Source organism: Nematolebias whitei, chromosome 21 (genome assembly GCF_014905685.2).
Source record: "Nematolebias whitei isolate Nwh7 chromosome 21, NemWhi1, whole genome shotgun sequence".
Lineage (NCBI taxonomy): Eukaryota > Metazoa > Chordata > Actinopteri > Cyprinodontiformes > Rivulidae > Nematolebias > Nematolebias whitei.
The window spans coordinates 6,010,783-6,022,946 of NC_056518.1; the positions used below are offsets into that span (position 1 = coordinate 6,010,783).

Here is a 12,164-nt window from a genome sequence, read left to right on the forward strand (position 1 = left end):
TGTGTGTGTGTGTGTGTGTGTGTGTGTGTGTGTGTGTGTGTGTGTGTGTGTGTGTGTGTGTGTGTGTGTGAGTGAGATAAGGCTGAGCTTCAGTGTCTAAATCATGGAGCTCAAAGGCTTCCTTCATCCCATGCGGGAGTGTACAGGTATGTGTCTGCTCCCTCTGCCCACCTCCCCCATCCATGGCTCAGCCTTTAGCAACAAGGCCTTTATTGTCACAAAGGTAAAATGATAGCACTCAGGGACAACTTCAGCTATGTGGTTACCCAGAAAACAACTCTCGCCTTCTTCCCCACTTTCTCACCTAAATCCCCACAGCACCTCAGATCTGTTCATATCTATATGAGGTACTGTACCCAAACGGGTTTTATCCTTTGATTATTACGTGGAAACAAAACATAACATATCGTTATGTTTAAGTTTTTATTATAATAAATATAAATAATTTATCTCTCTTGCATCTCATACATGTTTGTGTGACTGAAACCATTAAAGCCCATGGGCCTACCTTGTGTGAGTGTTTCTGGCTCACTGTTTCGCGGACTGCAGCGGAGTCGTCTTTCTGGCTTCTTGCCCCCTGGACTGCTGGCTCCGCCCCCTGAACCGAGTGATGAGGCGTGTGATTTGTTGCTGCACCATAACCAAAAACACATCAAGATTAAAATTTTATCTTGAGACTGATTGCCAACATGCTGTTCACATGATAAAGGAAAACCATCAGCCTAATGACCGATCGATTGTTAGTGCCCTGATAGCCCCTTGCTATTCCAGTTAGTGCCATCAGAGCACTAACGATCTGCTGTTAAGCTGATGCAGCTAGTTCTGGATGTCAGCAACAAACTGGTTGATCCACTATGAGAAGGTGATATTTATAAGACTGCATTTGTTACAGCTCCTCAAACTGAAGAAGTCTTTTGGATAAAAGACAAAACGTTTCAACAAAGAAGAATCCTCCAGAGGACCTGACTCAACCTGGTTAGATTTATCTACCTGGATTATTGAGCAGCACCAGGATAATTATGGAAGTATTTGTCATCCATCACCTGTATCCATTGTGTGATGGTCCCAGACTGCCTTTATAGAGAGTGGAGGGAGGAGAGTTGAGTCGGTTCTGTCGTTCAAGTTGTCTCTGTTCCTTTATCTTTTTGGGCTGGGGCTTGCAGTACGCCTCCTCTCTGCCTATGTAGTTTGACATCCCATAAACAGAAATAATTTCTGAAAGGAGAAGACAAAAAGAGGGGAGTGCTGAAACTTAAACTCCTGTAAAAATTCATATAACCTTTTCCCCAGTTGTTCAGCAGGTATGGTGAGTCTAGTTGGCATGTACCTGGATCACCGTACATGGGGGGCAGGTGGTGCTGGTAGTACTGGTGAGGTGGCATTTCCCCTGGGCTGACTGGGGGGTAGAAAGAGTGAGAGTTGGGGATGAAGTGAGGGTGAGCCAGGTATGGGGGCAGGTGGTGTGTGGGGGACAGTGCTGGAGAATATGAAGCAGGGTAGCACTCTGGAGATTGGGGAGTCACCACCACTCGCCGGACCCCTGTGGTATCCTCAAGCACCTGTGTGACAGAAATATACAGTATGAGTGTTTGGTGTCCACAAAAACTGGTCACATCACATCCTGCTATAGTCTTTGGTGAACGCACCAACGTGAAGTTTTCCATTGTAGTTTACTAAAATAAAGTAAAGAAGTGATGTTTTGATGTTAAATATGAATATTTAAAATGTGTAAAGGGTGATCATGTTGTTGCTCATGCTTTTGTTTGTGGGTTTGTTAGCAAAATATTTTATGAACCAGTGAAATGACATTAATGAACCTCTCAGAACGTTTCCATTTCATGTACCTCTTCAGCTTTTGGAAGAAACTTAGCTTGAAAATGGCCGCCACAGCTAATCAAACTTAGCAAATATGGAAATGGCTGTAACACAGGCAGTTTAGCTAAACGCTGGTGTGGCAACAGTTAAGAGTCAGCTTTCTCAATAACGTTTGGAGAAGGTTAACAGCTCAGAGAAGAAGGCTGGAGTCATTTAAACAGACATGTTCTGTTTGGTGAACGCAGACTGTTTAACCTCTGAGCACTAATGGAAACGTCTTACCTGCATCACAGGCATGAAGAGTTAGGAAGTCACAATCAGCAGCAGCTGTCAGTTTTGTTCAGTCAATCAGTTTTGTATAGGATGAACGAGACATGCATCTAAAAAAATTTAATGATTGTTTTGTTTCAGAGCAACATTACTTTAAGAACGCGGTCTGCTCATCAATAAACAGTGTTTGAACATTTTACCACCAGATGGATTATTGAGCATGAACTTTGGTGTTTTGAACCACTTTGGCATGGCTGCCTCAGCGTTGATGAAGGAGAGGGCAGGCCCCGGAGGCCATCTTATCACCAGTAAACTGTTTTTTTTTTTTCACTATGGGAGTGTGCTGCTTGTGGGACTCAATTTGTTTGGTGGCTCTTCAGATTGAAGAAGTCCTTTGGATGAAGGACAAAACATCTTCAATAACCAACACAGACATGTTCCTGTTTTTAGTATTCTACACCGCCTTACAACCTAGCTGTTTTTTTGTTACTTTTACTTTTAATTATTCTTTTAATTACCATTTTATTTTCACTTGTTAAAAAATAGTATGAATCCTTTATGATTGTCTACTGTTGCCATTGTTATCCACTGTTATCACTCTTTGTTAAAATCAGGTCTTGTAAATGAGTCCCAGAGGCTCAATGGGATTAACCTGTCTAAATAAAGGTTGAATGAAAAAAAACTCTGGATTGCTGGATTTTTACCTGGATTATTGAGCATGAATGTTGGTGTTCACCACCAGCTGATGTCTACTTTTTGGTGTTGGTGATATTTTTTGTTTTCTCTGCTGGGCTAATGTTTACTCTGGTTCAGTCTAAATGATCCACCTCTATAGAATTTATAACTGTGAACCCAAATGTTGTTTCAGTTAGTTCATATAGTCCAAAGAACAACTACTGGTAACTCAAGGCCTGCAGATTAAATCTGATAAACATTTATTTTCCTCTGACAAAAATTATTTTAAATGCAGGTCTCAGATCAAATTAGAATAAAAAGATTAAATTTAAATCTTATATGTAGCTCTTCATTTGCTGTAACGACTCCTGATGGTTTTTATTTGACTCTTGTGTTTTTCATTGCAAATACAGATGACAAATTAAATCTGTGCATTAAACATTTCCTTCATATAATTAAATGACTAAGAAGAAATGTGCTGGTAAAACCAGTTTATATGTATACTACTAAACTTCAGCAAAGTTCTGTTTAGTAAAAGTGGGTCGTTTAACGCCCATATTAAAAATGTTACTAGAACCGCCTTCTTCCACTTTGCTTGTTATGCTGCTATAGGTTTAGACTACTGGAGGACAAATTGACCTCATTTCCTTAAAAAAAATTAATTGAATAGTTTTCATTTGATTCTATATCAGAGAGTCAGAGTCAGAGTTTCTTTATTGTCATTCGCACCTCATGTGGTACATGTGGTGGAGCGAAATTATGTACACGGGGTCCCAGTTACATCCAACAATAAAATGTAAAAGAAAACAGTAATAACATCTAAGATATGAACTAAGAAAAACATCAACTAAATATGCACTAAGCACTAATAGCATATAAACATTACGTCGAACATCAGCATAAACCTGAACATGAGTCTGTGTGAGCAGATGAGCATGCATGAACACATCAACATTGAAACAGATCAGCAGCAACATGAAACGGATCAGCAGCCACACGATGCGATTTTTTCACAGTGATTATTCTGGTTAGAGAATCATGAGTCTAACAGCCTCAGGGTAGAAGCTGTTCCTCAGTCTAGTGGTTCTACACTTAATGCTCCTCAACCTCCTTCCTGAGGGGAGTGGGGCAAAAAGTGTGTGCTGGGTGAGTGGGGTCCTTCATGATGCAGGTGGCCCTCTTCTTGCATTAGGAGGTGTAAATGGCTGTGATGGTGGGAAGAATGACTCCAACATCTTCTGTGCAGCCTTCACCACTCTCTGCAATGTTTTTCTTTCTGCAGCTGTGCAGCCTCCATGCCACATGTTGATGCTGGAGCACAGGATGCTCTCCACTGCACACTTGTAAAAGTAGGTGAGGACTGAGCTTCCCAGACCAGCTCGTCTCAGCCGTCTGAGGAAGTGGAGTCTCTGATGAGCTTTCTTGATCAGGCTGGTGGTGGTGGTGTTGCTGCAGCTGAGGTTGTCATTCAGGTGTACACCCAAGTACTTGTAGCTGGAGACCACTTCCACCGCAGATCCTCTTATGTTCAGGGGGGTGTAGGTGTGTTTGTTCCTTCTGAAGTCCACAATCATCTCCTTTGTCCTCTTCACATTGATGTGAAGGTTATTGTCTTTGCACCAACTCTCCAGGTGTTCCACCTCTTGCCTGTAGCTGGACTAATCATTGTTTGTGATGCATCCCACCACCGCTGTATCATCTGCAAACTTTACAATGTGACAGCCTGGATGGGTAGCTGCACAATCATACGTGAGCAGAGTAAACAGGAGGGGGCTCAACACACATCCCTGAAGAGAGCCAGTGCTGATAATTATGGTGGAGGAGGAGAAGTTGTGGATCCTCACTAAAGCCCCTTATCCACAGGGCCTTTTGGGGCTCCTATGTAACTAGTTCGGGCCGATTGCGTAGTTTATCCACAGTGCCTTCAGCGGTGGAACCCGCACGATTTTTGGGACCTACTTCTCTGAGGTCCCGGTCTGATTCTTGTTGGGTCCATATGTGACATCAGCACACTGTCGGTCACTGATTGGTCAGGGGAAGGAGTCACTGGATTTTTCAGAAACTTTTCAAAATACCTATCTGCCATTTGCAATTTCTTGGACCTGAGTAGCGGCTGGACTTATTTTAAAGATTTAAAAACAATAATGACAACACCATGGCCTAATGCAAAAGTGCTGGCGTTTTTTTTGTGCTTGCTGGCCAACGACCAAATTTAAGTCGAGCTAGATGGAGCTCTGCCGGTCTACCCGGGTCCTCTCCACTGGAGCGTCGGATCCGGGCAGGGCGTCATCTCCTCAAGCTAAAAGTTATTTCAGAGTCAGAGTCAGAGTTTCTTTATTGTCATTCGCACCTCATGTGGTACATGTGGTGGAGCGAAATTATGTACACGGGGTCCCAGTTACATCCAACAATAAAATGTATAAGAAAAACAGTAATAACATCTAAGATATGAACTAAGAAAAACATCAACTAAATATACACTAAGCACTAATAACATAAAACATTGAACATCAGCACAAACATGAACATGAGTCTGTGGAAGTAAGTAAAAAGCGATATTTACTGTTATGTTTTTTTGAGTTGAAAACTGCATAAATGGTGGTTCTTCGAGAGAAGCTAGATGGCTGTAGTTAGCATGTAGCTTCATGTAGCTTCTCATACCGGTAGATATCGCCAGGATATGAATTTTATGTCATTACAAATATCCCTGTCAAATGTTAGATACAGTAGGAATGAGTGACAGACAGACAGGCCGGCAAAAAACAAAAAAAACAAACCGCGACTACTGCCGTGTTCTGTTCAGCTAGCATACATTGTCAGATCGCCATACGCGTAGCACTGATTGCCATACGCGTAGTGCAAACTGACGGCTGCATCTATCCGCAGTGAGAGCATCATACACTTGTATTTAATTAGCCATATCACACTATCACATAGCAGTTAACCTGTCAAATCATCATATTTTGTTATTAACCACTGTATGATACCCTGACGCCTCAATCCGCCCTGAATAACCACTGTACGCCACCCTGACGCCTCAATCTGCCCTGAATAACAGCTGTATGACACCCTGAGTTAGCAGTTAACCTGTCAGATCATCATATACTTTGTTTTTAACAGCTGTATTTCACTCCGATGCCTCAGTTTGCCCTAACTTAGCAGTTTAACAGCTGTATGACACCCTGACTTAGTTTAACAGCTGTATGACACCCTGAGTTAACAGTTAAGGCAGCAGATTGATTATATTGTCCTTATATTATTTAAATTCTCAAAGCTCGGACTAACTTCATTTGCACGGTTTGCACATAAACAAACAGAGTTTTTGCTCCACCTGAAGTCGTGCACATATTACATGCAAAGTGTCACCAAAACGATTTACTTACGGTTCAGGAAATACAATGCACACTGTAAATTGTGTAAATACACAATAATACCATGTGTACTTTGCACCAAAACAACTTACTAACTTACTTTTTATTGTATCTTGCAGTGTAGGATGATTAGACGGCTCCTCTGAACGTCACAGGCTTATTGTAAAATGTGCATGTGCGCGCATGCGTATTAACTAAATGTATGATACCATCATCACATGTATGCTGAATGGACAGAACATCGTCCAAAATAAATAACTGACATAATTAGTGTGTAGCTTCGTGTAGCTTCTCATCACTATATACAATATCGCCGGGATATGAATTTTATGCCATATTGCACATCCTGACTCTGTATCTAACATCTGACTGTTCTTACAGTCAGTAAACACGAGCAGATGTCCACAATAGTGAAACATATGATCATCAATACTAACTAAACAGACCTGTATTAACGTGTAATGTGTATCATTTCAGGTTAATCAGTCAGTTCCTGTCTGAAGCTCCTCTAAAGCCATGGGTGTCTTTGGAGAAGGATGGGGCAGTGATGTGTGGCCACTGCACTTTAAAGCAAGTATGTCATGACACAAACATTCAAAACTTGAAAATTACAGATAAAAGCAAAGGATAATGATGTTAAGAGGAGATTATAACAATTAATTTTTTGTTGTTTGTCAGATGGGGATGTGAAAACAGCCAGCCAGACATATGAAGCCATCGCTGGATCGCAGCATCAGGATCTGAGAGTTTGTGCCTCCAGACTACACATCAACTGCAGCGGGCCATACCTCGGAGCTTCTCCAGATGCTCTGCTCTCCTGCACCTGCTGTTGCAATGGTGTTTGGAAATGAAATGCCCACATTGTGTTAGGTTCTGGGGTTGGATCTGGATGGGGTTGTTTTCCCTTTTTTCCTCCAGGAGGCGCCATTGGATTGTCAGGGGGGCGTGACGGGTTGCAGCTGATCTCACCACACACCTGAGGATCATCACAATTAGAGGAGGATAAGAGGAGATCGGAGCCGTCACTTCGACGCCAGAGTGTTACCAAGTCTCGGTACTTCAGGTCCTCCAGTGCTCCTTACGATCTCTAGAAAAGACTTTCCAAGTAATTTTTTGTTCGTCTCTGTTCCCTCAGGTGCCTCTCAGTGACGCAGTGTGCTCCCCGCACTAATTACCTGAGCTCCAGTCTTTCCTGTGCAGTTTCCTTGTGAAGACGTGGTATATACCCACTGGTTGCCCGAGTTCCTGCACCCCTCGTGCCTTCTCCTTTGTGACGCCGTGGAGAATCTCCACTGGATGCCCGAAACTAGCATCAAAGCTACTCCGAACCTCCCTCCATCTCTGAAGGCTCAGGCGGCGTTCGTTCTCCTCGGACCTCCTCGCTTCCCGGATTCTAGTGCTTACCTGTCCGCCCTCCAACGACTCCTATTCCATCCCTTGACCTCCTGGAAACCATCACGTACCACAGCAGAACCCCAGAACCTTACCTCCCTCGCTGGATTAAAGACAAGTTTCCTCCAAGTAAGCAATAACTCTCCGCTCAGACTACCGATTGCTAATTTCCCATTGTCTTGAACTCACCATTGACTCTCTTCCGTGTTTGCAGTCCACGCACCTCCGAAGCAGACCTCCCTGGACACTATTACCTGAATTGTTTTTTTTTACTATATATCCTACCTGTAAATAATAAATTCTTTAACCGTTTTCGATTCTGCCGAGTGTTTTTCTGCATGTGGGCCCGCCAGTTAAAACCCGACATGACAGAACACTCTGGCCAAGATGCAGACTCAGCAGAGACACTCCGCAGGATAATCACGGAACAACACACACTTATTCAAAATCATGATACTGTCCTCCAAGAACTCATAAACAGTCACACAGAAACCAAATAACAACTAAACGAACTTATCCGTTGTTTCCAGACCACCTCCCAACAGGCTTCCGCTTCGGCTCCTGTTCCTGTTACTCACTCCAGTCCGGTCTCCTCCATCATGGCAGATCAACGATCCCACTCCGACTCTGTAAGTTCATTCCATCACGCACCTTCCAGCATACGTCCCCTTAACCCAGAACGATTTTCTGGTGATTCCAGCAAGTGTAAGGGGTTTTTGTTACAGTGTTCCATTATATTCAACTTTTCACCCCAGAGTTTTCCTCACGACAACTCCAAGATTTCCTTTATAATTTCCCAGTTGTCCGGCCAAGCCCTGAGTTGGGCAGAAGCTAAGTTTTCATCCTCCCAGAACTATGGATGTTCCTTTGATGAATTCTTAAGAGAATTTAAACTTGTTTTTTCCCGCGAAGTCGAAGATTCTTCGATATCCCGTGAACTTTGGACCCTGAAGCAGGGAAAGAAATCTGTCTCTGATTTTGCTATTGACTTTAGAATCAAAGCAGCCGCTTCAGGCTGGAATCAATCTGCGCTCAAAAGCGCATATTTTCACGCTCTAAGTGAAACCATCCCAACCAGAACCTGAGCCCATGCAGGTGGGTCATACCCGCCTCTCTCCTGAGGAGAGACAGCGACGCCTGCAATCCCGCCTGTGTCTATACTGTGGAGGTTCTGGCCATTATATTTCAAACTGTGAACTTCGATCAAACGCCAGGGTCCGCCAGTAACCTCGAGGGGTCTGGCGGACCACTTAAAAGAAATCAAGTCCCCTCGCCTCCTGTTACCAACAACTTTAATTTACCGCGGCCAGTCAATCTCATTGTCAGCTCTGATCGACTCTGGTTGTGAGCAAAATCTCATAGATTCCACCCTGGTACAACAACTAGCCCTCGAAACAGTCCCGTTGAAAACTCCTCTACGTGTATCCGCCTTAGATGGCAAGTCACTTCCGCAAATCACTCACCAAACCAAGCCCGTCCAACTTATTGTTTCTGGTAATCATCGTGAGTCAATTTCTTTTTTTGTTTTTCCAGCAGCCACCTCACCGCTTGTTTTGGGATTTTCCTGGCTCCAATTACACAATCATATAAACTGGTCACAGCTACATGTCGAATCATGGTCATCCCTGTGTCATTCCACTTGTCTCCACTCAGCCGTTTCCCCAGGTCCTTCCCCGGCAACCCAACAGGAGGCGGATCCACCAGACCTATCGTCAGTCCCTGCTGAATATCACGACCTGTTATCCGTGTTCAGTAAGTCAAAAGCCGTCTCTCTTCCTCCACATCGACCTTATGACTGCGCAATCGATCTCCTCCCTGGTGCTCCACTTCCAAACAGTAGACTGTACAATATTTCCCGTCCCGAAAGAGAGACGATGGAAAAATATATTAACGAATCCCTTACAGCAGGGATAATCAGACAGTCTTCTTCCCCTTTGGGAGCGGGGTTTTTCTTTGTGGGGAAAAAAGACGGGTCACTCAGACCCTGTATAGACTACAGAGGTTTAAATCAGATCACCATTAAAAATAAATATCCTTTGCCACTCTTGTCATCTGCATTCGAACCTGTACATGAAGCCACAGTGTTTACTAAATTGGATCTTCGAAACGCTTATCATCTCCTCCGAATTCATCAAGGCGATGAATGGAAAACTGCATTCAAAACACCCATGGGCCATTTTGAATACTTAGTCATGCCATTTGGACTGTCAAACGCACCAGCTTTTTTCCAAGCCCTAATAAACGATGTTCTGAGGGATTTCTTGAATATTTTTGTCTTCGTGTATCTGGATGACATCTTAATCTTTTCTAAGTCCTTATCTGAACATAAACACCATGTCCGTCAAGTCCTCCAACGTCTACTTGAAAATAAGCTTTATGTCAAGGTTGAAAAATGCGAATTCCATAAACCATCTGTTACCTTTTTGGGTTTTGTTCTTGAGGGTGGACAGGTAAAGCCAACTGAGGAAAAGATCAAAGCTGTCATGGACTGGCCCGTACCCGAAACACGGAAGCAGCTCCAGAGGTTCCTCGGGTTTGCTAATTTCTATCGCCGATTCATCCGAAATTACAGTCAGACTGCCTTACCCCTCACTGCTCTCACATCCTCAAAGAGATCCTTTGTCTGGTCCCCTGAAGCAAATTCCGCTTTCAACAGATTAAAAACCCTTTTCTCTAATGCACCCATTCTCATCCAGCCCAATCCCGAGAAGCAATTTATTGTTGAAGTTGATGCATCAGACACCGGTGTGGGTGCTGTGCTCTCTCAATTTTCTGATCCTGATCAAAAGACTCATCCTTGTGCTTTCTTTTCCCATAGACTGTCTTCTGCAGAACGTAATTATGACGTGGGCGATAGAGAGCTTCTAGCCATTAAATTGGCCTTGGAGGAGTGGCGACACTGGCTGGAGGGCGCTAACCATCCTGTGCTGGTCTGGACGGATCACAAGAACCTGGCCTACCTGCAGTCCGCCCGACGGTTGAACCCACGTCAATCCCGCTGGTCACTCTTTTTCTCCCGGTTCAACCTCTCAATCTCCTTTCGACCCGGATCCCGTAATGTCAAACCAGATGCCCTGTCTCGAGTATATTCACCAGACGACTCTGAGAAAGTTCCGGCCACCATTCTGCCTCCAACCTGTACTGTTGCTGCCCTCATGTGGGAGATTCAAGACATTATTCACCATGCCCTACAGTCTGAACCAGATCCTGGGACTGGTCCACCCAATAGACTTTTTGTCCCTTCATCGGTCCGTTCTCAGGTTATCCACTGGCTTCATGCTTCCAAATTTTCTGCCCATCCTGGAGTAAGTCGTACCATATCACTAGTTTCCCGTCATTTTTGGTGGCCATCTATTCATAAGGATGTAAAGGAATTTGTGTTGGCATGTCACATCTGTTCCCGAAATAAACCTTCACATTAACCCCCTTCAGGTCTGTTACAACCACTTCCCGTTCCGAAACGCCCCTGGTCCCACATATCCATAGATTTTGTCACTGGTCTTCCCCCATCTAAGGGAATGACAACCATATTCACTATTATTGACCGTTTTTCCAAAGCCTGCCACCTAATTCCCCTCCGTAAACTTCCCACTGCTTTTCAGACCGCCCAGCTCCTCATTAAGCATGTTTTTCGGTTACATGGAATTCCTCAGGACATACTTTCTGACAGAGGCCCCCAATTCATCTCACAGGTTTGGAGACAGTTCTGTTTAGCTCTGGATGCAAAAGTTTCACTTACCTCTGGTTATCATCCTCAGTCCAACGGTCAGGCAGAACGCATGAACCAAGAACTTGAATCATCCCTCCGTTGTCTCACATCTGATAATCCATCCGACTGGTCCCAGTTTCTTCCGTGGGTTGAGTATGCACACAACAGTCTCACTTCAGCTGCTACTGGTCTGTCCCCGTTCGAGGTTTCCCTGGGATACCAACCCCCTCTACTGCCATCCGAAGAAAGACACATTGCAGTCACGTCAGTCCAGCACCATATCCGCCGCTGTAAAACCATTTGGAACAACACCATCTCCACTCTCGGCCGCACCGCTGACCAGAATCGCCGCTTTGCCGACCGCAGGAGACGTCAGGCTCCCCAGTACACTCCCGGACAAAAGGTTTGGCTAGCCTCCAAGGATATTCCTTTCAAATCATTGTCTAAGAAACTTTCTCCCCGTTTCATTGGACCTTTTGAAATCGATGCCATTATCAACCCTTCTGCTGTCCGTTTACGTCTGCCTTCTTCTCTCCGTGTCCATCCCACTTTCCATGTTTCACAGATCAAGCCAGTTCAGACCAGCCCTTTGTGCCCTCCAGCCGAGCCCCCTCCGCCCGCCCGGGACATTGACGGGCACCCGGCTTACACCGTGCGCCGGATCGTGGACTCCCGTCGGCGGGGTCGTGGTTGGCAGTACCTCGTCGACTGGGAGGGCTACGGTCCGGAGGATCGCATGTGGGTGCCCGGTTCTTTTATTTTAGACCCTTCTTTAATTACGGATTTCCGTGCTTCTTGTGCTTCTTCCTCGTCTTCTGGACCGCCGGGTGACGGTCGTTGAGGGGGGGGTACTGTTAGGTTCTGGGGTTGGATCTGGATGGGGTTGTTTTCCCTTTTTTCCTCCAGGAGGCGCCATTGGATTGTCAGGGGGG

At 44.6% G+C, this 12,164-nt stretch overlaps 1 protein-coding gene across 1 annotated transcript in view; it reads right to left on the reverse strand.

The window, feature by feature from the left end:
• The window catches only part of LOC119427644 (fibronectin type III domain-containing protein 3B), a gene marked incomplete at its 5' end in the record, with an annotated part of 20,245 nt that overhangs the window by 703 nt on the left and 7,378 nt on the right, over positions 1-12,164 (reverse strand). The window contains 3 exon segments of the mRNA XM_037695281.1: positions 509-630; positions 1,044-1,215; positions 1,328-1,559. Coding sequence (XP_037551209.1) covers positions 509-630; positions 1,044-1,215; positions 1,328-1,559 — 526 coding nt within the window.